The sequence below is a fragment of the Natator depressus genome, chromosome 1 (assembly GCF_965152275.1).
Source record: "Natator depressus isolate rNatDep1 chromosome 1, rNatDep2.hap1, whole genome shotgun sequence".
In the NCBI taxonomy this organism is placed as follows: Eukaryota; Metazoa; Chordata; order Testudines; family Cheloniidae; genus Natator; species Natator depressus.
Genome location: NC_134234.1, coordinates 110,830,758 through 110,855,886, shown reverse-complemented (window position 1 = coordinate 110,855,886; position 25,129 = coordinate 110,830,758). Strand labels below are relative to the sequence as shown.

At 41.5% G+C, this 25,129-nt stretch overlaps 1 protein-coding gene across 2 annotated transcripts in view; it reads right to left on the bottom strand.

Moving 5' to 3' along the window:
* Window positions 1-25,129, bottom strand: part of CDC16 (cell division cycle 16) — a 64,469-nt gene that overhangs the window by 5,820 nt on the left and 33,520 nt on the right. For both annotated transcript variants that reach the window (XM_074964236.1, XM_074964245.1), the window contains exons 13-16: window positions 17,130-17,282; window positions 16,343-16,406; window positions 15,090-15,151; window positions 5,110-5,245 (exon numbers count right to left, since the gene is read on the bottom strand). In XM_074964236.1, the coding sequence (XP_074820337.1) occupies window positions 5,110-5,245; window positions 15,090-15,151; window positions 16,343-16,406; window positions 17,130-17,282 (415 nt within the window). The remainder of the gene's footprint in view (window positions 1-5,109; window positions 5,246-15,089; window positions 15,152-16,342; window positions 16,407-17,129; window positions 17,283-25,129) is intronic.

Here is a 25,129-nt window from a genome sequence, read left to right as displayed (position 1 = left end):
AGGCTGGCTAACCTAGTGAGGAGGGCTTTAAACTAGGTTCACCGGGGGAAGGAGACCAAAGCCCTGAGGTAAGTGGGGACGTGGGATACTGGGAGGAAGCACGAGCAGGAGAGCGCGAGAGGGGAGGCCTCCTGCCTCATACTAAGAAAGCAGGACAAACATATATATATATCAAGTGCCTATACACAAATGCAAGGAGCCTGGGAAACAAGGAGGGAGAACTGGAAGACCTGGCACAGTCAAGGAATTATGATGTGATTGGAATAACAGAGACTTGGTGGGATAACTCACATGACTGGAGTACTGTCATGGATGGATATAAACTGTTCAGGAAGGACAGGCAGGGCAGAAAAGGTGGGGGAGTTGCATTGTATGTAAGAGAGCAGTATGACTGCTCAGAGCTCTGGTATGAAACTGCAGAAAAACCTGAGAGTCTCTGGATTAAGTTTAGAGTGTGAGCAACAAGGGTGATGTTGTGGTGGGAGTCTGCTATAGACCACCGGACCAGGGGGATGAGGTGGGCGAGGCTTTCTTCTGGCAACTAATGGAAGTTACTAGATCGCAGGCCCTGGTTCTCATGGGAGACTTCAATCACCCTGATATCTGCTGGGAGAGCAATACAGCGGTGCACAGACAATCCAGGAAGTTTTTGGAAAGTGTAGGGGACAATTTCCTGGTGCGAGTGCTGGAGGAACCAAATAGGGGCAGAGCTCTTCTTGACCTGCTGCTCATAAACAGGGAAGAATTAGTAGGGGAAGCAAAAGTGAATGGGAACCTGGGAGGCAGTGACCATGAGATGGTCGAGTTCAGGATCCTGACACGAAGAAGAAAGGAGAGCAGCAGAATATGGACCCTGGACTTCAGAAAAGCAGACTTTGACTCCCTCAGGGAACCGATGGGCAAGATCCCCTGGGAGAATAACATGAGAGGAAAAGGAGTCCAGGAGAGCTGGCTGTATTTTAAAGAATCCTTATTGAGGTTACAGGGACAAACCATCCCGATGTGTAGAAAAAATAGTAAATATGGCAGGCGACCAGCTTGGCTCTTAACAGTGAAATCCTTGCTGATCTTAAAACACAAAAAAGAAGCTTACAAGAAGTGGAAGACTGGACAAATGACCAGGGAAGAGTATAAAAATATTGCTCGGGCATGCAGGAGTGAAATCAGGAAGGCCAAATCACACCTGGAGTTGCAGCTAGCAAGAGATGTTAAGAGTAACAAAAAGGGTTTCTTCAGGTATGTTAGCAACAAGAAGAAAGTCAAGGAAGGTGTGGGCCCCTTACTGAATGAGGGAGGCAACCTAGTGACAGAGGATGTGGAAAAAGCTGAAGTACTCAATGCTTTTTTTGCCTCCGTTTTCACGAACAAGGTCAGCTCCCAGACTACTGCACTGGGCAGCACAGCATGGGGAGGAGGTGACCAGCCCTCTGTGGAGAAAGAAGTGGTTCGGGACTATTTAGAAAAACTGGACGAGCACAAGTCCATGGGGCTGGATGCGCTGCATCTGAGAGTGCTAAAGGAGTTGGTGGATGTGATTGCAGAGCCATTGGCCATTATCTTTGAAAACTCATGGCGATTGGTGGAGGTCCCGGATGAATGGAAAAAGGCTAATGTAGTGCCCATCTTTAAAAAAGGGAAGGAGGAGGATCCTGGGAACTACAGGCCAGTCAGCCTCATCTCAGTCCCTGGAAAAATCATGGAGCAGGTCCTCAAGGAATCAATTCTGAAACACTTAGAGGAGAGGAAAGTGATCAGGAACAGTCAGCATGGATTCACCAAGGGCAAGTCATGCCTGACTAATCTAACTGCCTTCTATGACGAGATAACTGGCTCTGTGGATGAGGGGAAAGCGATGTGTTATTCCTTGTCTTTAGCAAAGCTTTTGATACAGTCTCCCGCAGTATTCTTGCCAGCAAATTAAAGAAGTATGGGCTGGATGAAGAGACTACAAGGTGGATAGAAAGCTGGCTAGATTGTCGGGCTCAACGGGTAGTGATCAATAGCTCCATGTCTAGTTGGCAGCCGGTATCAAGTGGAGTGCCCCAAGGGTCGGTCCTCGGGCCGGTTTTGTTCAAGATCTTCACTAATGATCTGGACGATGGTGTGGACTGCACCCTCAGCAAGTTTGCAGATGACACTAAACTGGGAGGAGAGGTAGATATGCTGGAGGGTAGGGATAGGATACAGAGGGACCTAGACAAATTGGAGGATTGTGCCAAAAGAAATCTGATGAGATTCAACAAGGACAAGTGCAGAGTCCTGCATTTAGGACGGAAGAATCCCATGCACCACTACAGACTAGGGACCGAATGGCTAGGCAGCAGTTCTGCAGAAAAGGACCTAGGGGTTACAGTGGACGAGAAACTAGATTTTAGTCAACAGCGTGCCCTTGTTGCCAAGAAGGCCAATGGCATTTTGGGATGCATAAGTAGCGGCATTGCCAGCAGATAGAGGGACGTGATCGTTCCCCTCTATTTGACATTGGTGAGGGCTCATCTGGAGTACTGTGTCCAGTTTTGGGCCCCATACTACAAGAAGGATGTGAAAAAATTGGAAAATGTCCAGCGGAGGGCAACAAAAATGATTAGGGGACTGGAACACATGACTTCTATGGAGAGGTTGAGGGAACTGGGATTGTTTAGTCTGCGGAAGAGAAGAATGAGGGGGGATTTGATAGCTGCTTTCAACTACCTGAAAGGGGGTTCCAAAGAGGATGGATCAAGACTGTTCTCAGTGGTAGCAGATGACAGAACGAGGAGTAAGGGTTTCAAGTTGCAGTGGGGGAGGTTTAGGTTGGATATTAGGAAAAACATTTTCACTAGGAGGGTGGCGAAGCACTGGAATGCGTTACCTAGGGAGGTGGTGGAATCTCCTTCCTTTGAAGTTTTTAAGGTCAGGCTTGACAAAGCCCTGGCTGGGATGATTTAGTTGGGGATTGGTCCTGCTTTGAGCAGGGGGTTGGACTAGATGACCTCCTGAAGTCCCTTCCAACCCTGATATTCTATGATTCTAAGTCATGCCTGACCAACCTGACTGCCTTCTATGATGACATAACTGGCTCTGTGGATAAATGGTGGATGGGATATACCTTGACTTTAGCAAAGCTTTTGGTATGGTCTCCCACAGCAGTCTTGCCAGCAAGTTAAAGTATGGATTGGACGAATGGACTATAAGGTGGAGAGAAAGCTGGCTAGATCGTCGGGATCAACGGGTAGTGATCAACAGCTCAATGTCTAGCTGGCAGTTTGTATCAAGTGGAGTGCCCCAAGGGTCGGTCCTGGGGCCGGTTTTGTTCAACACCTTCATTAATGATCTGGACGATGGGATGGATTGCACCCTCAGCAAGTTCACGGATGACAATAAGCTGGGGGGAGAGACAGACATGCTGGAGGGTAGGGATAGGGTCCAGAGTGACCTAGACAAATTGGAGGATTGGGCCAAAAGAAATCTGATGAGGTTCAACAAGGACAAGTGCAGAGCCCTGCACTTAGGATAGAAGAATCCTACGCACTGCTACAGGCTGGGGAGCGACTGGCTAAGCGGCAGTTCTGCAGAAAAGGACCTGGGGATTACAGTGAACGAGAAGCTGGATATGAGTCAACAGTATGCCCTTGTTGCCAAGAAGGCTAACAGCATATTGGGCTGCATTAGAAGGAGCACTGCCAGCAGATCAAGGGAAGTGATTATTCTCCTCTATTCGGCACTGGTGAGGCCACATCTGGAGTACTGAGTCCAGTTTTGGGCCCCCCAGTACAGAAAGCACGTGGGCAAATTGGAGTGAGTCCAGCAGAGGGCAACAAAAATGATTAGGGGCTGGGGCACATGACTTATCAGGAGAGGCTGAGGGAACTGGGGTTATTTAGTCTGCAGAAGAAAATAGTGAGGGGGAACTTGATAGCAGCCTTCAACGACCTGAAGGGGGATTCCAAAGACGATGGAGCTCGGCTGTTCTCAGTGGTGGCAGATGACAGAACAAGGAGCAATGGTCTCATGTTGCAGTGCGGGAGGTCTAGGTTGGATATTAGGAAAAACTTTTTCACTAGGAGGGTGAAGCACTGGAATGTGTTACCTAGGGAGGTGGTGGAATCTCCATCCTTAGAGGTTTTTAAGGCCCGGCTTGACAAAGCCCTGGCTGGGATGATTTAGCTGGGAGGTCCTGACTTTGAGCAGGGGGGTTGGACTGGATGACCTCCTGAAATCTCTTCCAACTCTAATCTTCTATGATTAACAAAACCAAAACTAGATACACTATACCCACCTTTGTTCCAATACTAAAATTTGTCCAAAAACAGCAGTGCAACCTTTCCTCTTCCATGAAGGAAGATGAATTCATGGAATATAATTAATGATGAATTAATAAAATATAATACTTACAGCTTCTACACTTTGAATCTTTGAGCAAGTTTATTGTTTGTTTGTGTTTGTACAGGTAAATTGGAATATACAGACTCAAACTAAAAATTATATTAATATGAGTTGAAGTTGAGTTTAATTTAGGGGTGAAAGCATTGCAGGAATGTTATCCCCAAACCAAGCATTACAAAAACTCAGAAAATTCAGTGTTAAGGTTATACTTAGAAGAAATCCAGACATGTTAAGGTGTGGAACCGTTACATGCAAACAACCTTCATTCTGCCCAGGAGTGATATTATATAATAATCATATAATTATGTTTACGGTACTTTAGTGTTTGTGGTCACAGACTAGATTAGACTGATTTTTAAATACACAGGTTTTTCATATTTTTCCCCCCCTCAGTGTCACTACAGGGAAGAGGTAGATAATTTAGAACCTAATTTCTTGAAATGTAAATTATACCATATTTCAATGAATTCTAACTATCTGGTAAATCTGAAGAGTCTATGTGGTTCACTTATTAGGATAATCTGGGACACAGAAAGGACTGACACATACAACATTTCTTAAAGGATCCTTGTAAATGCTCAGAACATTTATTCTATATTCAAAGAGTAAGTGCTGTAAGTTTGAGAAGGCTACATTGTACTTTTCAAACATAAGGCAATGAATTTGTTTTAAGTACACAAATGAAATTTAACCCTACTTATGGAGCTGTGACCAGCACCTCTCTCATTTAAACCATATACATACCGTATGAAAATAGTCAATTGCACTTTCAAAATTGCCCATTAGACTGTGTATGTATCCAATGGCAGAGTATGTGGAAGCATTCTGAGGAATCAATACTAGGGCCTGACGATGGTATTCTAATGCTTCTTCATATTTCCTGTTAAGTTTAAATAAAGAGTGCATATTAGTAAGTTCTACCGTGCAAGTACTGTCATTGTACTGTGTTTGTAATGTGACTAGCACATGAGACCTACCCTTACTAAGGCCTTTAGGTGGCTCTGCAAAATAAACGTTAAATAATAACTTATTGCTTCATACTTGCAAGATGAAAGAATGGACTAAACCTTCATGACATAATCACAATCTTATTACACAGTAATTCAGAAAGAGAAGATTACTCGGCTTGTGCAGTAATAGAGGTTTTTGAGATGGTTGTCCCTGTGGGTGTTCCACTTTAAGTGTCTTGGCACCCTGCACTTATAATTGGAGATTAGTAGCAGTGCCCAGTTGGCTGCCACGCGCCGCAGCTGTCTTGCGCCGCTCCGAGCTGTTACCTAGCAGTGCGCAGCCAACCGTCCCTCGGTTCCTTCTCTACTCCAGAGGATTGGCGTGAAACTCCGAAGTAGAGGGGAGGAAGGGGGGTAGTGGAGCACCCAAAGGGACAACCATCTCGAACCTCAGTTACCACACAAGGTGAGTAACCTTCTCTTCTTCGAGGAGTGTCCCTGTGGGTACTCCACTTTAGGTGACTGTTGAGCAATGCCCCTCAGTGCAGAGGGGCTTTGGAGTTGATTCATTGCCAATGGATAACACCGTGAGTCCAACTGAGCATCTGTTGCTGATTGTTGTTCTAGAGCATAGTGTTTAGTGAAAGTATGGGCAGATGCACAGGTAGCTGCTTTGCAAATGTCAGTAATAGATACTGTGACACTGCATCCCATATTTTTCATAGATATATTATGGTATGATTATGGCATAACTATGATGTATTTTAATGCAAGATAGGTCATGTGAGAGATCATTGTAAAGGTTATGATTTACTGAATATGATTATCCTATTTGTACGCATGTATCATTTTGGAATCTGAAGTTAGGAATATTGTCTATGTATCTATTACAAATGTAGAAGGTGAATTTCATAAGCTTAAACTGCGCAATCTTTGTGCAGCGCAAGCCAGTATAATTTTGGGTTTACATGCCAAGGGTGCGTGTGTTCTTGAGCAGCTGAACAGTTCCTTAGCTGTAGCCTCCCCATGCAGAGCTGATCATAGTAGCCTGTAAATTCTGCAGCTTGGTGTGTTCTACCTGTGTATATGCTGGTGAAAGAGCAAGCTGAGAGAGCTTGGCAACTTATCACTGCACCACAGTGTGAGAGGGAGCCCAGGCTGGTGGGTCGGGGGGCTCGGTGGTACCCCAGGGGGAACCCATCATACGTACATTATTGAGAAAGGCCATAGATGTTGATAATGCTCTGATGGGGTGCGTGCGAACTCTCGGTGGAGGTTGCAGCTTGCTGTTTTGATAGCACAAATGGATACACCCAGATATCCATTTGGATAGTCTTTGTTTTGAGATGGTTTGGCCCTTCGAATGTTCTGTTATGGAAACAGACAGTTGAGATGATTTTCTGAATGCTTTTGTTCTTTCTATGTAGAAAGCTAGTGCTCTGTGGATGTCTAGCATGTGGAGTGAGGCCTCCCTGCTGTCGGTATGGAGCTTCGGGAAAAATACAGGTAAGTATATGGCATGATTTAAATGAAAAGGGGAGGCAACCTTGGGGATGAACTTGGGGTGCGGTCATAGGGTTAGTTTATCCTTAAAGAATGTCGTATAAGGTGAGTCTGCCATTAGGGCAACTAATTCTCCCACCCTTCTTGCTGACGTGATGGCAATGAGGAAAGCAACCTTCATTGATAAGTATAACAGAGAGAAAGTTGCAAGGGGTTCAAACAGTTTTCCCATGAGACCGTGTAGAACAAGGTTGAGGTCCCACATGGGAGTAGGGTTTCTTAGTGTGGGGTAAGTGTTTTCTATGTCCTTAAGGAAGCGTTTAGTCATCAGGTGAGCAAAGATAGTGACTCCATCCACCTTGTCATGGAAGGAGGTGATGGCAGCCAGATGTACTCTGACGGAGCAGGTGGATAGCCCAGATTTTTTAAGGCCCAGTATATAGTCGAGGATTCTAAGTTGTGGGGCTGATTGTGGAAAGATCCGTTTGTCCTGGCAACAAGTGCAGAATCATTTCCACTTATGTGTATCTATCCTTCTTGTGCTTAGTCTGCGACTGTTCAGCAGTATATCTTTCACTTCTTCAGAACAGTCCTTCTTTACCCCCATCAGCCATGGAGTAATCAGGCCTTGAGGTGGAGTACTGCGAGGTTGGGGTGACGGACACGCCCCATGTCCTGTGACAGAAGGTGAGGAACTAAGGGAAGGGTTTGAGGTGATTTAACTGGCATCTGTCTCAGGAATGGGAACCATGTTTGTCTGGGCCATGTGGGTGCAATGAAAATGACCCTGGATTTGTCCTGCATGATCTTGTGAATGACTCGGATCAGTAGTGGGATCGCAAGAAATGCATACAACAGTGGGGCTTCCCATTTTACGAGGAGAGTATTGCCCAGGGAGTGGTGTCCCAATCTGGCCTGGGAGCAATATTGTGGGCACTTGAAGTCCTGAGCTGTTGCAAATAGGTCTATAGTGGGGAACCCCCATAGTTTGAATATGGCTTTGAGAATTCCAGGATCCATCTCCCACTTGTGTGTTTGTGAGAAATCGCTGCTTAGGTGGTCCACTGTTGTGTTCTGACATCCCGGCAAACAGGATGCCGAAATCTCTATGTTGTTGGTGATGCACCAGTTCCAGAGATGTACTGCCTCTGCACATAGGGGGTATGATCATGCTCCCCCTTGGCGATTTATATAGAACATGCACGCAATATTGTCCATAAGGATCTTGATGGCATTGTTCCTATTTAAAGGGAGAAAGTGCTTGCATGCGTTTCGGACTGCCCTTAGCTCCAGTAAGTTTATGTGCAAGTTAGACTCTGCTGGAGACCAGCAGCCCTAGACCATATTGTCGCATAAATGTGCCCCCCAACCAACTAGAGAGGCATCCGTCGTGATTGTCATGGTTGGAACTTTTTGTTGGAAAGGGACACCTGAGCAGATGTTCTGTGGTTGTGTCCACCATGTTAGTGTTTCTTTTACCATGAGGGGCATCGTGAGGCATCAGTTGAGAGAATGTCTGTGTGGTATATACACTGTTCGAAGCCAGGCCTGTAAGAAACTCATGTGGAGCTTGGCATATTTTAAGACAAATGTTGTTGCCGACATGTGCCCCAACAGTTGTAAACACATTCTGGCAGATGTTTTTGGGCTGTCCATCTGTTGAAATTAGGTTGACTAGAGTGAGGAAGCGTTGTTGGAGTAACATTGCTGTTGCTGTGAGACAGTAGAGGTAGGGTCCTATAAATTCCAACTGTTGGACAGGGACCACGGTGGACTTCTGTACATTTATCTGTAACCCAACGTCCATGAACAGGGTTATCGTGGTATGCATGCCGTTTATCACTCCTTGCTGCATTGGTGCCCTTAGGAAGTAGTCATCTAAGCATGGAAAAATCATCACTGCCTGTCTGCGGAGGTGAGTTGCAATGACCGTGAGAACCTTGGGAAAAAAACTCTTATGGCAGTTGACAGGCCAAAGGGTAGCACTCTGTATTGTAAATACTGATTCCCTACGGTGAATCTCAGGAATCTTCTGTGTGCGGCATATGGTAATATGAAAATAAGCATCCTGGAAGTTGAGGGCTGAGAGCCAATCTCCTTTCTCTACTGCCAGAATTATTGTGGATATAGTCACTGTTTTGAAACATTGCATTCTCAAAAATGTGTTGACTTTTCATAAATCCAGGATGGGTCTCTACCTGCCATTCTTTTTCTGAGTAAGAAAATAATGGGAATAAAAACCTCTCCCCGTGCTGAGATGGTACAGGTTCCACGGCACCTAATTGTATGAGGTGGTTTATTTCCTGTTGTAACAGGTGCTCATGAGAGAGTTCCCTGAAGATGAATGGGGGAGAGGAGTGAGTAGGTGGGATAGAAATAAAGGGGATGGAGTAGCCCTTCTGAATAATCTCCAGAAGCCATTTGTCTGTTGTCTGACAGTTCCAGACTGTCACCATATTACCCGATGGTCTCCGTATGGGCTGGGGACCGGATCTGGTTTTGCAATCAGAGAGTGTGGATGTCTTGTGCCCTCAACCACACCTTCAAAATGATTGTCTGGAGGTGGATGGTTGTGTGTATTTTGCCAGTAGGGCTGAATAATTGGCTACATGGAAGTAGAGTGTGGCACAGGAGTAGGCTCTCTCTCCGAAGAGGTCTAGCCTTTTCCAGGCCTTATTATATGGGGTCGTTCTAGACTGGTGTTGTTTCCCTCCTTTGATTTACCGCATCCACCACCCGCGAGTTTGGTACAGGGTGGGTAAATAGAAACTCAGCCCCTTTTGCTGGCACATAATATTTATTTTGAGACCTCTTACAGGAGGGAGCGGCTGTGGCGGGTGTGTGCCAGATTATTTTTGCAGGGTCCATAATGGCATCATTAATTGGCAGCGCTATCTTTGCTGCTCGGGATGCCTGGAATATGTCTGTGAGCTTGTGGTGGGTCTCTTGTAGCTCAGCTAATGAAATGTCCAGAGATTCAGCTACACTTTTGAAGAGGTCTTGAAAAGATTTGAAATCATCCCCCCTAGCGTGTGGGGGGGAGTGGCATTATTGTTTTGTCTGGCGACAAAGACAATATGTGGGTGGGCAGCAGGGTGTCACCTTCAGGTGTGTCATCAGGCTCCTCTATCTCTTCCTCTTGTGTCTCTGAGGGTGTTGGGACAGTTGGTGAAGGGGACAGAGTTGTTTTGGACCTCAGTGGGTTAGGGGGCCTAAGGTTCTCTGCCCTATACATTGCCCATGGATCCCAATATGGCCAGTTGGGTGGGAAGGGTATACGTGGCGGTGCCCATGGTTGACTATATCAGCCTCGCATGTATGTAGATGTTTGGTGCTGAGAGGGTCCAGGTTTAGGGGAGGAGTGATACGGAGTGTATATTACTGCCTCATCCTCTTCTTCCTCATCACTGGAGAAGGGAGGGTCTGATCCACAGGGAGTGGTTACCAAGCTTGGTTCTGGTCTTGCTGAGGTACTGTCGGTACTGAGTAGGGGAATTCCAGGTGTTGAGGCCACTATCAGGTCTGCATGCCTCATGAATTGCTGCGGAACCATAAGGCTTGGTGCCAGGGATGGCATCATGCACTGACCGGGAATTAGGGTAAAAGCTGTCGTGCCAATGACTTGGAGCTGTGCTGAATAGGTACACGGCAGATGGTGACACTGTACTGCTTGGTGCCGAGGTTTTCTTCAGCTCCGTAGGTGCCGAGCTGGGAGGTTTGGCTTTACTGTGTGCACCTCCATTAGAGCTTTCCCACATAGGATCTTTAGCTCCTCAGGATGTTTCAGTACGGATGTTCCCAGTGCCTCATGGTCTGGCGCTCTTGGTGCCATTGGTACCAGGACAGATTTTTCATTTGGAGATCACTTTCTTTTAGGTGATTCACATTGTGGGGATGTGTGAGACCACTTTTTGGTAGCTTTTCTAGGAGCAGGCTCCGTAGCAGCCGTTGTTGAAGTAGATCCCCTGTCAGACGCTGCCACTGGTGACCAGGAGGTGTCCTGGACTCGGGGTCGGACGCTGGTCTGAGGGATTTCTCCATCATCAGGAGCTTCAGTTGGAGATCCCTAGCCTTCCTTGTCCTGTACCAGTCAATTTTCTGCAGTGTGGACACTTTTGGGTAATGTGTGACACACTGTGCGTGACCATCAGAGACCGGTATGGAAAGTCTGCAAGTCAGGCAGCGTTTAAAGCCAGGTGAGCTGGGCACGCCTGAGAGAGAAATTCCTCTGGAGAAAGAAAAACGGGGTTATTACTGTTCTTTCTTTTTTTTTCTTTAATCAATAGCCGAGTACCTGCCAGAGAGGCTGGGGCAAAGGGAGAAAAATATATAATTTTTTTTTAAAAAAATATAAACTAAAATATAAGATATAAAGGGCAAAGGGCTAGGGTAGCTAACTACGACTAAGCTAACACTATCGGGAACAACGGCAAACTATTAAGCTCTCAAAGGTAAGAAAGGGTGCTGCTGTCGCTCCAACTCAAGCCAAAGGCAGTAGAGAAGCACCTGGGGCATGGTTGGCTGCACTCCGCTATGTAACCACTTGGAGCGGCATAAGATGGCTACTACAAATCTCCGTTTACAAGAGCAGGGCGCCAAGACACCTAAAGTGGAGCACCCACATGGACACTCCTCGAAGAACCACCAAATTTTCCCTTATCCAGGATATACCTTCACATTTAAGATTTAAAAAAATTGAAGTGTATGAAAAATCTTCAAGAAAATGATATTCTATGTTTAGATTTAAATCCTGCGTGTGGAAAGAACATATTGCTACTTATTAAAGATAAGCTTAATTTAAAGTTGCTACATATGCATATTTGTAGCCAGCCACAAAGGCGTGGGGGTGGATATAAGATGCAGTAGCTCCCTGCAGTCACCTCCCATTGAAGAGGATCCTATCTTATGTGGCAAACTACCGTAGAGGTTTAATGCTACTTGAGGCAGCATTATCTCCCTCCCCACTTGGATACAGCTACATTAGAGATGTGAATGGCAGCAGAGCTGAGCCAATCATGCTGCCACTGTTGCTTGGGGTGGAGAGGAACTGGTAAGCTTAAGGAAAATAAGCACCCTCTGTAGATTGTTTGACATTGTTGGGATTGTGGCAGGAATTTTATGGAAAGCTTCAGGTGCTGCACAGAAAATAGTATTACTGCTACCTCCACTTTGCTTCTAATTCTGCCTTCCAGAGGCAGGCAAGAACATAGCATTTATCAAATTACATATTTTGATGTTATGGGGCATATGAGGATTTTCAAGATACTTTAAAACCTTCAAATGAAACAAAATATAAGCAATTCTTTACTTTGCTTCTGAACATTTTAGGTATATCCCATAATTCCCTTCAAATACCAGACAGCCTTTCCTGAAATTAAAATCATCCATGAATCAAATAAGGTATGGCAATCATTCATCCAGAACCCAAGAAACATACAAAAGCACACACGCTTACAGCTTGATGTCCTTACTACAAGAATCTCAAGCTACTATAATTAAAATACAGATATCACAAATCTCAGAGGACTGTTAGATAGCATTTTCTCTTACATCTGTTTTCATGGCTAACTCAGATTTCTATTATATAAAACTATCAAATAGCAACATGTAAAGCTGTCAGAAATGCTAGAAAACAATTAAATATAAAATTTGTTCGCTGTAAAACCAAGCCTTCCACACTACACAATATTCATATCTATTCTAGCACGTAGCATTTTATGGTAGTCTGTCAACTTAATTTTAAATTAAAATGATTTTTTTCCTGAAAAATGTTTTACTATTTAGAAAAATGTCTTAAACACATGGACACATGAACAAAGAATACAGTATTGGCTGCTCTAAATGTGATGTAACTATTTTTAATTTTTTTATTCTAGGAAATTTTAGAAGACGAAAGTGTTATTAACTGAAACAAGGATTTTGAAAAAACCCCTCTATAATTATACCAATGATACTCCTGGGGGAATTCTGTGCTACTGCACATGCACATATTTAATGAGCCCTGCAGATTTCTAATTTTTTGCACAGAAAAAAAGCTTCTGACAAAATGTTGCTGCAGTTCTGCATTTTGCCCACCAGAGGGCGCTGTTGTCCTCGAACAAAGTTGCAGTGCCCCACAGCAGGGAAGAGAGAAAACTGCCTTGGCAGCACTTATCAGGCCAAGTCAGGAGACAAGGGCTGTGAGGTGCTGGACGGGGAGGGGGGTTCAGACAGGGGCTCATAAGGGCTAGTGGGGGAGGACACACTGGGGCAGCGGCTGAATGGGAGTGAAGGCACAGGGTGACGGGGGGAGGGAGGTGCAGAGCCACATGGTGATGAGGGGCATGCAGAGCTACATAGGGACAGGGGAGTAGTTGGGAGAGGGCACACAAAGACACATTGGGACAGGGGCAGATGTGCCTGACTGAATGGGAGAGGCTAGGGGTCAGCCAGGATCTGCATGGGGACACTCCCTAACAATCCCTTCCTGTCTCGCGCCCCTCCAAAAAAACAAAACAGAACTGTTCAATACTTTTCCCACCCATTCCCAACAACCCAGGCTCCTTCCCAGGCTTCACACCCAGGCTCCTTCCCAGCAATTTACTTCCCTCTCCCTCAGCTCCTCTGAAGAAGTGGGTTTTTACCCACGAAAGCTTATGCTCAAATAAATCTGTTAGTCTTTAAGGTGCCACCGACTCCTCCTTGTTTCAGCTCCTCCATTACCCCTGACTCCCCCAAGCCTTTGCACTGCTTCCGAGAAGGGCAGGAAATACAGTTCTGTATTGCAGTTTAAATGAATTATTACTCTGAGTTCTGTATTAATATGCCTAATAAAGAATCTATTTGTCAAAAAACATTTCCTGAATCTTTTTTATTGTCTGTATTGTTAAAGACATACTTGCTGACAGCTATTTTGAAATAAATGACCAAAAATAATTGAAACTGGTGTAATTATACTGTGTTATTTTGACAAATAAAATATTCAGAATTTTGCAGAATTTTAAAATATTGTGCACAGAATTTTTATTTTTTTGTTCTAGAATTTTTAATTATTTGGTGCAGAATTCCACCAGGAATATAATGAATAGTTTCCCAGCAGCATGGCCTTTTGTTTGCTTTGGCAAAGTGGGCAGCTATTACACAGAAGTCCTTATTTCCTAAGGAAAATTAAGACTAGTTGGCAGCTCTTGTAAAAGGTGTAATTACTACTGAAGCCAAAAGCAACAGTAGAGCTTCAGAGTAACTCTCCACTCTAATTGCTTTCACATGAATGATTCTGAAACACAATAGCTATAAACCACATCACCAATTAAGGAATTATAGCACTGTTCATATGTAACAAAATAAAATTATATTTAACTATTACAATCAGATTTTAAACTTATAGATATGAATACATTTCTGAACTGCAAACATTTTTATTAAATGAATTTTTATTAAAAATATTAGTCTGATATAATTAGTCTGCTACAAAGGTATAATTCCCATATGTAATTTGTACTGTAACATTATTTTGTCAGGGTCATAACCTGAATAAAATATGGAATAGTCCTAGCATCAAAGAACATTTTTTAAAAATAAATATCTTAAAAAGATGGCCGTTATTGATGTATTGTTGAGAAAAATATGCTCAGATTTTGTTTTACAACTGTCCTTGGATTTTACATCTATTTCAAGCATTATTTTGTAACTCAGTCAGAAAAGTATTTGTATTTTATTTCACAGCAAATCTGTAGTAAAGCTTCTGGAGATGGGTGGAAAGATGGCTGCAAACCTTGAACTTGTCATTCTCAACAGTAATTCTACAGTCTTTATGACAAAACTCCTACAGAAGCCAGTGAGAATTTTGCTTGAGTAATAAGTCACATTCTGATCCAGGAAAACAGTCTGCACAGGAAGACTCTTACACTGATGCAGATTGTTCTGCAGAATCTGGGCATAATCAAGGACTTCAATATTGATGCAGAAGTTAGTTAAAATGTAGATCTGAGCACTTATGATTAAAATTTTATCAACTAATAAAATAATTTTAAGACTTAAGATTTTATATGAATTATTGCATATACATGAGGCATCCTCTCTCTGTAAACCATGTCCATGTGTAAACACACTGCAAGTGAATGTGCACAAACAGATTTAGGTGGCCTCATTCTGATTTCCAAGAAGACCGCCTTACACTGCTTTGACAGAGTAAAGTCTTATTGTAAATAAGCACTGGGTCCAAGAAGAACAAACTTTTTTGTAACATACCAGGTAAATGTAGCTTTAAAACATTTCACATTTTCCACTTACTTGAGCTTTCTGCACACATGTCCTAAGTTGTTCAATAAAGGCTCCCATTTATCAACTGTTACCTGCAAAATAATACATCCAACCTAATGATATCAACCTAACAGCTTTTAATTAAATTCTGTGTGTTCAATTACTACAGATAAATCAGCATGTAAATGAACAAGGCAGTTCATTCATGGAGAATGAAAACCTGAAGACAGGTATTTAAAATTCCTTTTACATTAAACAGTTAGGTAAAATAAGCAAACATTGTCCAATGAAACCATTTACTTATTAAAGTGAATCTTCCTCCCCATTTTAGTTATCTTTTCCAGGTTCTTCCAGCCCCCATCCCAGTTAAATAGCCTTAAAAACTGCAGTGATAACATTTATTTGGACAAGATGGCAAACACAAAAATAATGATATCTTCACCTTACAAATTCAATGCCAGCTTTGCACTTTCAAACTTAACCCTTTATTATTTATTAGCACAGTTGGGTTCATCAACAAGCAGTGCAGAAGTGACCCTCAGTAAAACTAGATCTTGACAGAATGATTGCAAATACTAAATATCCCATTTGGCTTTATCCCTTTTCTTCCATGGTCTAAATTTATCTGCTCTGAAATAATTAGTCCATTTACTGGCCACACAATGCCAATATCTAAGCTGCGAAAATCCTTAAATTCCTTTCCGGTCATGGTGTTTAGCTTATGCTCTGAAGCATCAGAAGAAGTGCTGTAACTTTACCACAGACACCGTAAGTACAAACTCTATTCTTATTCCTATGCATGTTTAAGCGTTTTTTTAAAAACTAAGATATCTGCATTAATACCTTGCTGCACTGAGTTCCATATGTGATTGGAGAATTCATATGGGACGGAGCACTGTCTAACAATTAAGGCACACAACTGGGAGTCAGATCTGGATTCTGCTAACAGCTATGCCACAGACATAAAAGAATACATTTTAAATCTGTTACTTTTTAATTTCAGCTGAAGGCTTGTTGTTTTGGAAAAGGTATATTATGGGAAAAGGTAAAAAGGTATGTCTGATAAGCATGATGTAAAAATATGAAAACACTGGATGGCAGAACTTAATGATACTAGGCTAAGGTTTTAAGTCACAGTCTATATCATTGGGGAGGACAATGTCTCAGAATTTACTGCATTTATTCTAACAATCCAATTACATAAGGCAATATAATATGAGAACCTGCAGTTTTAATAAATAGTTCACTGACATAAAATTAAGTATGCATTAATTAAAAATTACCTCATTTCCAATAGCTTTAATTTTCTCTAAAGCATCGAGGAACCACTTTTCTGCAGTTTTCCAACTAAAATAAGAAAAAAACATTACTGGAATTACCAACAAAGTATCTATCACACAGTTGCCATTCAAAAGTCCCTTCCTAATGACAAAGCTGAATAAACTGTGTTAGAAAGAGAGAAAAGTTATTTTTCACACTATTTATTCACAGATAATTTCATTCACATTAATTAAATGGTGAAATACAAGCAGTTGTGACAAATATCTTGCACACAAAGGTGCATGATCTTAAAGCCAAACTACAGAGTAAAAATTAAAATGGAGTACAGCCCAGAAACATGTTAAATGCTCCCAATAACCAGGCTATGGATAACAATCAAAATCTTAACCTTATACACCTTTTAAAAATGTTTCCCCTCTCTGGAATCATCTTGGTACTTCCTGGTTTGCCAAAAACAAAATCATTTCAACACATGGAATCTCCTGCACATATGAATACCTCATATGATGCCTGGCTGTTCTATCTGTGCCTAATTCCCAAGTATCAATTCTTTCCTGACTCAATGCTTAAAGCATCAAACCAGATAAAATACCCTATTAGAAAAAAAAACTAATTTGACAAGTAAGAGTTTAGGGTGAATACTAACTAATTAGAATCATAAGCAGTTTCTTGTTCTGTAGCTCAAAATAAGCCCTTTTATAAAAACAAAATATATGCTACTACATTACTTTTAGGAAAAGAATATAGACTAGTAGTACTGTCTTTCTTTATCTCCCTTTGCAAACTTACTCTCCATTTTGAAATGCAACCACTCCAACTTCATGCATAACAAAAGGATCCTCAGGTGCAATGCTTAGGGCTTGGCTGAAAAATCTTTCAGCTAATTTTGAATTGTTGGTCAAACCATATTCTAGTCCAATATAGAGCATCGGCAAATGACAGCTGTAAAAAACAAGGAAAAAAGGAAGCTTCATATATTTATTTGCTTGTATGTAAATATTTAATAATTTGCAGAAATCTTAAAAGCATTTAATTGTGTGATACTTTATAAGTATACTTTAAATAAAAAAACCTTTACATAAAAAAAAAAACTTTAAAAGAACAGTTACTTACCTGATAGTAACTGTGGTTCTTTGAGATGTTCTCACATGGATCCCACTTATGGTATCCATGTGCCCCAGCACAAGAGTTCAAAACATTTTCACTAGCAGTGTCCAGTAGGGGTCACGCATATGCCCTTTAGACTCCAGGGCATAAAGGGGGCAGCGACAACAACCACCACTCAGTTCCTTTGCTGACCAAAATCCTCATTCATAAGACAGAGCTACAGAGATGGGTTGTGGGATGCACGTGCACAGAACATCTTGAAGAACAACAGTTTCTATCAGCTAAGTTACCTTTCTTTCTTCTTTGAACTACTGGACATGTGGATCCCACTTATGATGATAAGCTAGCAGTCATTTTTTAAAGGGGGGGGGGCTAGGGCTAAGAGTTATCTGAAAAGAGATTGCAAAGGTTCTTTGAAAATGTGCATCAGATCTTGAAGTGGTGACTAACAAATAACATTTTGTAAACATATGACCTGAAGACCACGTAGCCATTCTACATATTTCCAATATTGGAACCTGACTTAAGCATGCTATTGATGTAGCTTGCACTCTGATGGAGAACTCTTCTTACTAATATCGTAAGCAGTTCTAATACAATTGGATACCCATTTTGGAAGTCTTTATGATGAAACAGTCATCCCTTTTGATTTATTACCACACACAACAAAAAGTCCTGAAGTTTTACAAAAAGATCTAGTTCTATCTAGGTAATATAACAGCAGTCTTCTCAATTCTGAAGTATATAATTTAGATTCAACAAGTGAAGAATGAGGTTTTTGGGGAAAAATGGTGAATTAATGGATATGAAAATCTGATAGTACCTTAGGCATAAAAGATGGATGCAGTCTCATGATTACTCTAGTCAGGTGAAAAACTGTAAATGGCGGATTCATCATTAGGGCTTGTAATTCGCTTATTCTACAAACTGATGTAATTGCCACCAGAAATGCTACCTTCAGTGATAGCAGAGGAACTGGATAATTTGATAAGAGGTTCAAAAGGGTGGGGAGGAGTGTCCATAAGCAAAAAAACCACTGAATTTAAGTCCCATATTTGAGTGATTTTTCTAACAGGAAGAAAAATGCGGACAAGCCCTTCCATAAATCTATTCACTGACCGAAGAGAGAAAATTGTACCTCCCTCTACTGGAGGATGAAATACAGATATGGAATGGAATGCTGCCAAATGAACTTTGATTGAAGCGATAGTGACAAGTCCTTTAAGGATAAGAGTTAATCTAATATTATTGGAATAGAACACTGACATGGAATTACAGACATGAAATTATAGACTAGTCATCTTAACTTCTTACCCGGAAAGACAGTGGAGCAAATAATCAAGCAATCAATTTGCAAACACCTAGTAGGTAACAAGGTGATAAAACAGTCAACATGGATTTGTCAAGAACAAATCACGTCAAACCATTCTAATAGCTTTCTTTGACAGGGTAACCAGCATTGTAGATATGGGGGAAAGCAGTAGATTTGGTATACCCGGACTATAATAAGGCTTTTGATTGTGTTTTGCATGACCTTCTCATAAACAAACTAGGGAAATATAGCCTAGATGGAACTACTATAAGGTGGGTGCATAACTGGTTAGAAAACTGTTCCTAGAGAGGAGTTACTAGCAGTTCACATTGAAGCTGGAAGGGCATATCAACTGGGGTCCCACAGTTCTTTTGAATATCTTCATAAACAATTTAGATAATGGCATAGAGAGTATAGGTATAAAGTTTGCGGGCAATATCAAGCTGCGAGGGGTTGCAAGCCCTTTGGAGGACAGGATTAAAATTCAAAACGATCTGGACAAACTGGAGAAATGGTCTGAAGTAAGTAAGATAAAATTCAACAAGGACAAATGCAAAGTACTCCATTTAGGAAGTTTGCACACATACAAAATGGGAAATGACTACCTATGAAGGAGTACTTCAGAAAGGGATCTGGGGGTTATAGTGGATCACAAGCTAGTGGAACACTGTTGCAAAAAACCTAAACATCATTCTGGAATGTGTTAGCAGGAGTGTTATAAGTAGTAATTCTACCACTCTCCTCCATGCTGATAAGGCCTCAGCTAGAGTATTGTGTCCAGTTCTGTGTGCCTCATTTCATGAAAGATGTGAACAAATTGGAGAAAGTCCAGATGAGAGCAACAAAAATGATTAAAGAAAGATGGTTATAGCAACAAAAATGATTAAAGATGGTTATAGTGCCTGTTATACTGCCTGAGGAGTTTACACTTGATAAATGGTTGGTGAAGTCAAAGTACAGAACTCACAACCAATCTGGGGTTTGTGCCCTGTTTCTTAACAGTCTGCCCTAAGGTTAGTATGCACGCTCTTCAGCCACTGCAGGACAGTATGACAGATATATATCATGGATTGTGTGTCGGTAAACAGACTTTATCCATGCTTGAAATGGTCTGAGACTTAACCTGGTGAATATGGCCCAGAAGTTTAAGGCACATCCTTGTTGTCATTAGAGGACAGGTATGGAAATGGAGAATCAGTTTTTTTATTATTTGAAATCTGTTCAGGTGGAGGAACGCTCTTGCTGCTACTGAGTCTAGGAGAGCTCCAATGAACTCTGTGGATTGTGACGGAATCAGATTCAACTTTTAAAAGTTGATCCTCAAATGCAGGGATGAAAATAAATAAATAACTTTCTTTGCTGCTACTATAACCTACATTTGTGACTTCTCCGACAGAAGCAAGTTGTCTAGGTAAGGGTAAATATTAGGGCTGTCAGGCGATTAAAAAAACTGTTCACGATTAATCGCACTGTTAAACAATAATAGAATACCATTTATTTAAATATTTTTGGATGTTTTCTACATCTTCAAATATATTGATTTCAATTACAACACAGAATACAAAGTGTACCGTAATCACTTTATATTTTTTCCATTACAAGTATTTGCACTGTAAAAAAAGAAAAGAAATAGTATTTTTCAATACACCTAAATACAAGTACTGTAGAGCAATCTGTTTATCATGAAAGTTGAACTTACAAATGTAGAATTATGTAAAAAAAAAAACTGCATTCAAAAATAAAACAATGTAAAATTTTAGAGCCTGCAAGTCCACTCAGTCCTACTTCTAGTTCAGTCAGTCACTCAGACAAATAAGTTTGTTTACATTTGCAAAAGATAATGCTGTCCGCTTCCTGTTCTCATTTTCAGGTAACATTGTAAACAAGTTGTAGCCGGCACTGCAAGATATTTACGTGCCAGATGTGCTAAAGATTCACATGTCCCTTCAAGCTTCAACCACCATTCCAGAGTACATGCGTCCATACTGATGACAGGTTCTGCTCGATTACAATCCAAAGTAGTATGGACTGACATATTCATTTTCATCATCTGAGTCAGATGCCACCAGCAGAAGGTTGATTTTCTTTTCTGGTGGTTCGGGTTCCGTAGTTTCTGCAATGGAGTGTTGCTCTTTTAAGACTTCTGAAAGCATGCTCCACACCTCGTCCCTCTCAGATTTTGGAAGGTACTTCAGATTCTTAAACCTTGGGTCGAGTGCTGTAGCTATCTTTAGAAATCTCACACTGGTACCTTCTTTGCGTTTTATCAAATCTGCAGTGAAAGTGTTCTTAAAAGGAACAATATGGGCTGAGTCATCATCCGAGACTACTATAACATGAAATATATGGCAGAATGCTGGTAAATAGAGCCAGAGACATACAATTCTCCCCTACAACGAGTTCAATCACAAATTTATTTAACACATTTTTTTTAACGAGCATCATCAGCATGGAAGCATGTTCTCTGGAATGGTGGTTGAAGCATGAACGGACATACGAATGTTTAGCATATCTGGCATACAAATACCTTCCAATGCTAGCTACAAAAGTCCCATGTGAACGCCTGTTCTCACTTTGTGGTGACACTGTAAATAAGAAATAAGCAGCAGTATCTCCTGGAAATGTAAATAAATTTGTTTTTCTTAGCGATTGGCTGAAAAAGAAATAGGATTGAGTGGACTTGTAGGCTCTTAAGTTTTACAATGTTTTGTTTTTGAGTGCAGTTATGTAACAAAAAAAATCTACATTTGTAAGTTGCACTTTCACAATAAAGAGATTGCACTACAGTACTTGTATGAGGTGAATTGAAAAATACTATTTCTTTTGTTTATCTTTTTTACAGTGCAAATATTTGTAATAAAAAATAATATAAAGTGAGCACTGTACACTTTGTATTCTGTGTTATAATTAAAATCAATATATTTGAAAATGTAGAAAAACATCCAAAAATATTTAATACATTTCAATTGGTATTCTATTGCTTAACAGTGAGATTAAAACTCTGATTAATCGCAATTAATTTTATAATTGCGATTAATTTTTTTGAGTTGATCGCGTGAGTTAGCTGCGATTAATCAACAGGCCTAGTAAATATGCAACCCTTGTCTGCATAGATGGGCCACAATTACTTCTAGGAACTTTGTAGGCACATCCACGGTGCTAAAGAAATTTCAAAAGATGGTAATGACCCCCCAGAACCATAAAACGTAGACACTTTCTGTGCATGGGGTGTATTGACACATGAAAATAAGCATCCTGTAGAGGGCAATGAACCAATCCATGGGATACAGAGCAGGGATATCAGAAGTGAGAGCTACCATGCTAAATGTGGCACATTGAATGAACTTGTTGAGGTCCCAAAATCTAGAATTGCAAGTAAGCTGCCTTTCTTTTTTGGTATGAGGAAATAAGGAGAACTGAAACCTTTTCCAATAAACTCCTCAGTTACTAACTCTATTGCTCTTAGTTTGATCAGTTCATCTATCGCCTGACTCATGGCACGCTCATGAAAATGGTCCCTGAAAAGGGACTAAGAAGAGGGGTGGAAAGCAGGCAGAGACTGAAACTGAATGGCATAACCAGCCCTTATTACTTGAAGGACCCATTGCAATGTGGTGATTGCTATCCACGCCTCCAGGAAATAAAACAGATGGGAACCAAAGGGTGTAGTAAAATGTTATACCTCTTTGTGATTTAGTCCAAGATCCTTGATTGTTGCATCAAATTTGATGTCTTTCTGTCTGACCAACTGAGTAGTTATAGAAGGGGGTAGCAGAGCTGCCATCTTCTGATATCTAGATCTCTTTCTAGATTGTTCAGAAAAGGCCTCTAGTGTTGGGAATATGAACAAAATAGATATTGAGTGTTCCTATATCCGGAGAATTAAGTTTGAGGACGAAATTGTCTTGTTTTGAAAGGATGAGCATACAAACCCAATGATCTGAGTGTGGATCTTGAGTCTGTTAATGAATGCAGACATTCATCAGTCTTGGTACTAAACAGATTCTGATCTTCAAATGGCAAATCTTCAATAGTTGCTTGCACTTCCTTTTGTAAATCTGATGCAGACAACCATGATGAGCATCACATTATGACAGCTGTAACCACTGAACAAGCACTTGAATCAGCAGCATCTAATACTGCTTGAAATAGGTTTTGAAGGGCAATAAGCTGCCCTTCTTCACAAGTAGCTTTAAGCTACTCTACACTTTGATTGTCCTTAATTGTCCTTAAACTCTGACACTCTACACCATTGCAGATAAGCCATGCTATCTAAATATGATTGATAATTTGCTCTCCTGATCTGTAAAGATGTTGAAGAGTACATTTTCTTTCTGAAAAGATCAAGTCTCTTGGGTTCTTTCTCCTTAGAGACAGATTTAGTGATGAATCAATGTTCCCTTGAATTTTTTCCATCCATGTGCAGAATAAATTTGGTTATGAGCACCAATATCAAGGTAATGTGTGGATGTGCACCACCAGTAGAAACAAATAACACATATTTTTAAAATTTAAAATAGCTATAACACATTTTTAAAAGTTACCATAGGGATAATTACTCCAGCCAGGATAGCATTTTAGAACTCACTACTCAAATAATTAAATTTAAGCGTTGAGAGAAATAAAAATTATGAAATGCATAGACCAGTCGCACTTTAAAAGAATAAAATTACAGAGAATATATGTGCATTGCAGGAAGTATCAAGAAGTAACAACAACAATACAAGTATGTGTTGGGAGGTGAGTGAGTGTGAGAGACATAGTATATGTGTGTGTGAGAGAGAGAAAGAGAGACACACACACAGACACAGTATATGTGTGTGAGAGAGAGAGACGGACATGCTGCCCCTTTAAGTAGATCGGCACTCACCAATCTGAAGCCTCCTTGTTCAGACTTAGCAGCAGCTGTCAGCAAGCTCTGTCCCACATCCCACTCCTGAGCCCTGTCATGTTGCCCCCGCCACTCTGTGGAGATGCGGTAGAGGGGTGGGAGGGGACACCCTGATATCAGTGTGCCTGCCCCCCGCTCTGTACAGCAAGCAGGAGGCTCCTGGGAGCAGCTGGCCAGGGACTCCCAAGGCAGAGGGCAGGAGCTGCACAGCAGTGGGGGGACGGGCATGTGAACTGTGCAGCACTTGATAGGCTGCTGGGCAGCCACGTAGCTTTAGAGGGAACTTAGGTGATGATGGAGCCAGATGTGTATAAAAATACTCAAATCCTTCAGACGGCACCTGATATCTACAATCAGCACATTTTACAGTAGATAAAATGGAAGCAGGGCTCAACCAAAGATCTGTTGTTGGATCCAGTATTCCTTCATTAATAGGTAGTGCAACCCTGTTTTGGGATGCTGACTGTAGAATATCAAAAAGTTTATATCCCTTCTCCTGAACTGTCTTCAAAGGAACTTCTAGTGTTTTTGCCAGATGCTTCAGTAAGTCCTGAAAGGTTTTTAAATCATCAGCTTACAGTGATGTAAGCCTGTGAAATGGTTTAATCAAGTAAGGAAGAAGAAACAAGTATAGGACCAGACTGTTCTGATGGGCTGACATTTCAGCAACACTTAACACTTAAATTTGTTGCTCCTCTGCAATTTGAACTTGATAAGAAGAGTGATCAGAATTATAAGAGTTTGTAGCAGGTGACTCACAAACAGACTCTGTATATTGTGGGAGAACCTGTCCCTGAAATTGTGGATATGAATGCCATGAGAACCAATACGGCCATGGATGTGGACCAGATGGGAAAGGGATATTTGGCCAGTTCAGAAGCAACCGAAGAGCACAGTGAGAATTAGCATTCTCAGGTCTATTAGGAGGTGCTTTTCCATATGAGCCCCTAGAATTATTTTCTTTCCATCCATGTGATTTCCTTCTTGGTGGTGGACTCCTGTCAGAGTCTGCAGAGGAGTCAGTCTTTGGATGAAGAAACTTCTAATGCAGAAGTCTTGACAGCAGACTGAAGGATTTGAGTGGGACTCAAATCCTTAATTGTAATGCCATGCTGGTTCAAATAAATTTTCATTAGAGATACGCTTGCTTCTTTTTTGAAGAGGGGATCTGTCTGGTATCAAGATCAGGAAAACCTCCGGGACTGGCGACTCAGGTTCTGGAATGACCCTGAGGTCTGGCAAAAAACACAAAATAAGCTTTTGGAGCTGCAAATTTAGTTGTAAGAGTCCCTATAGTGAGGAGCTGTAGATGCCTCTCTGCTTTGAGCCCTCCTTTGCATTTGAAACTGCTGGCTGTAACTAAAAGATGCAAATGCCGACAACAGAAGCACTGTAGAAGACTGTCCTAACTCTGATGCTGAGAATAATGGTGCTGGTGAAGCTGGTGCCAAAAAGGAAGACGGCAGATGACTGTGAATT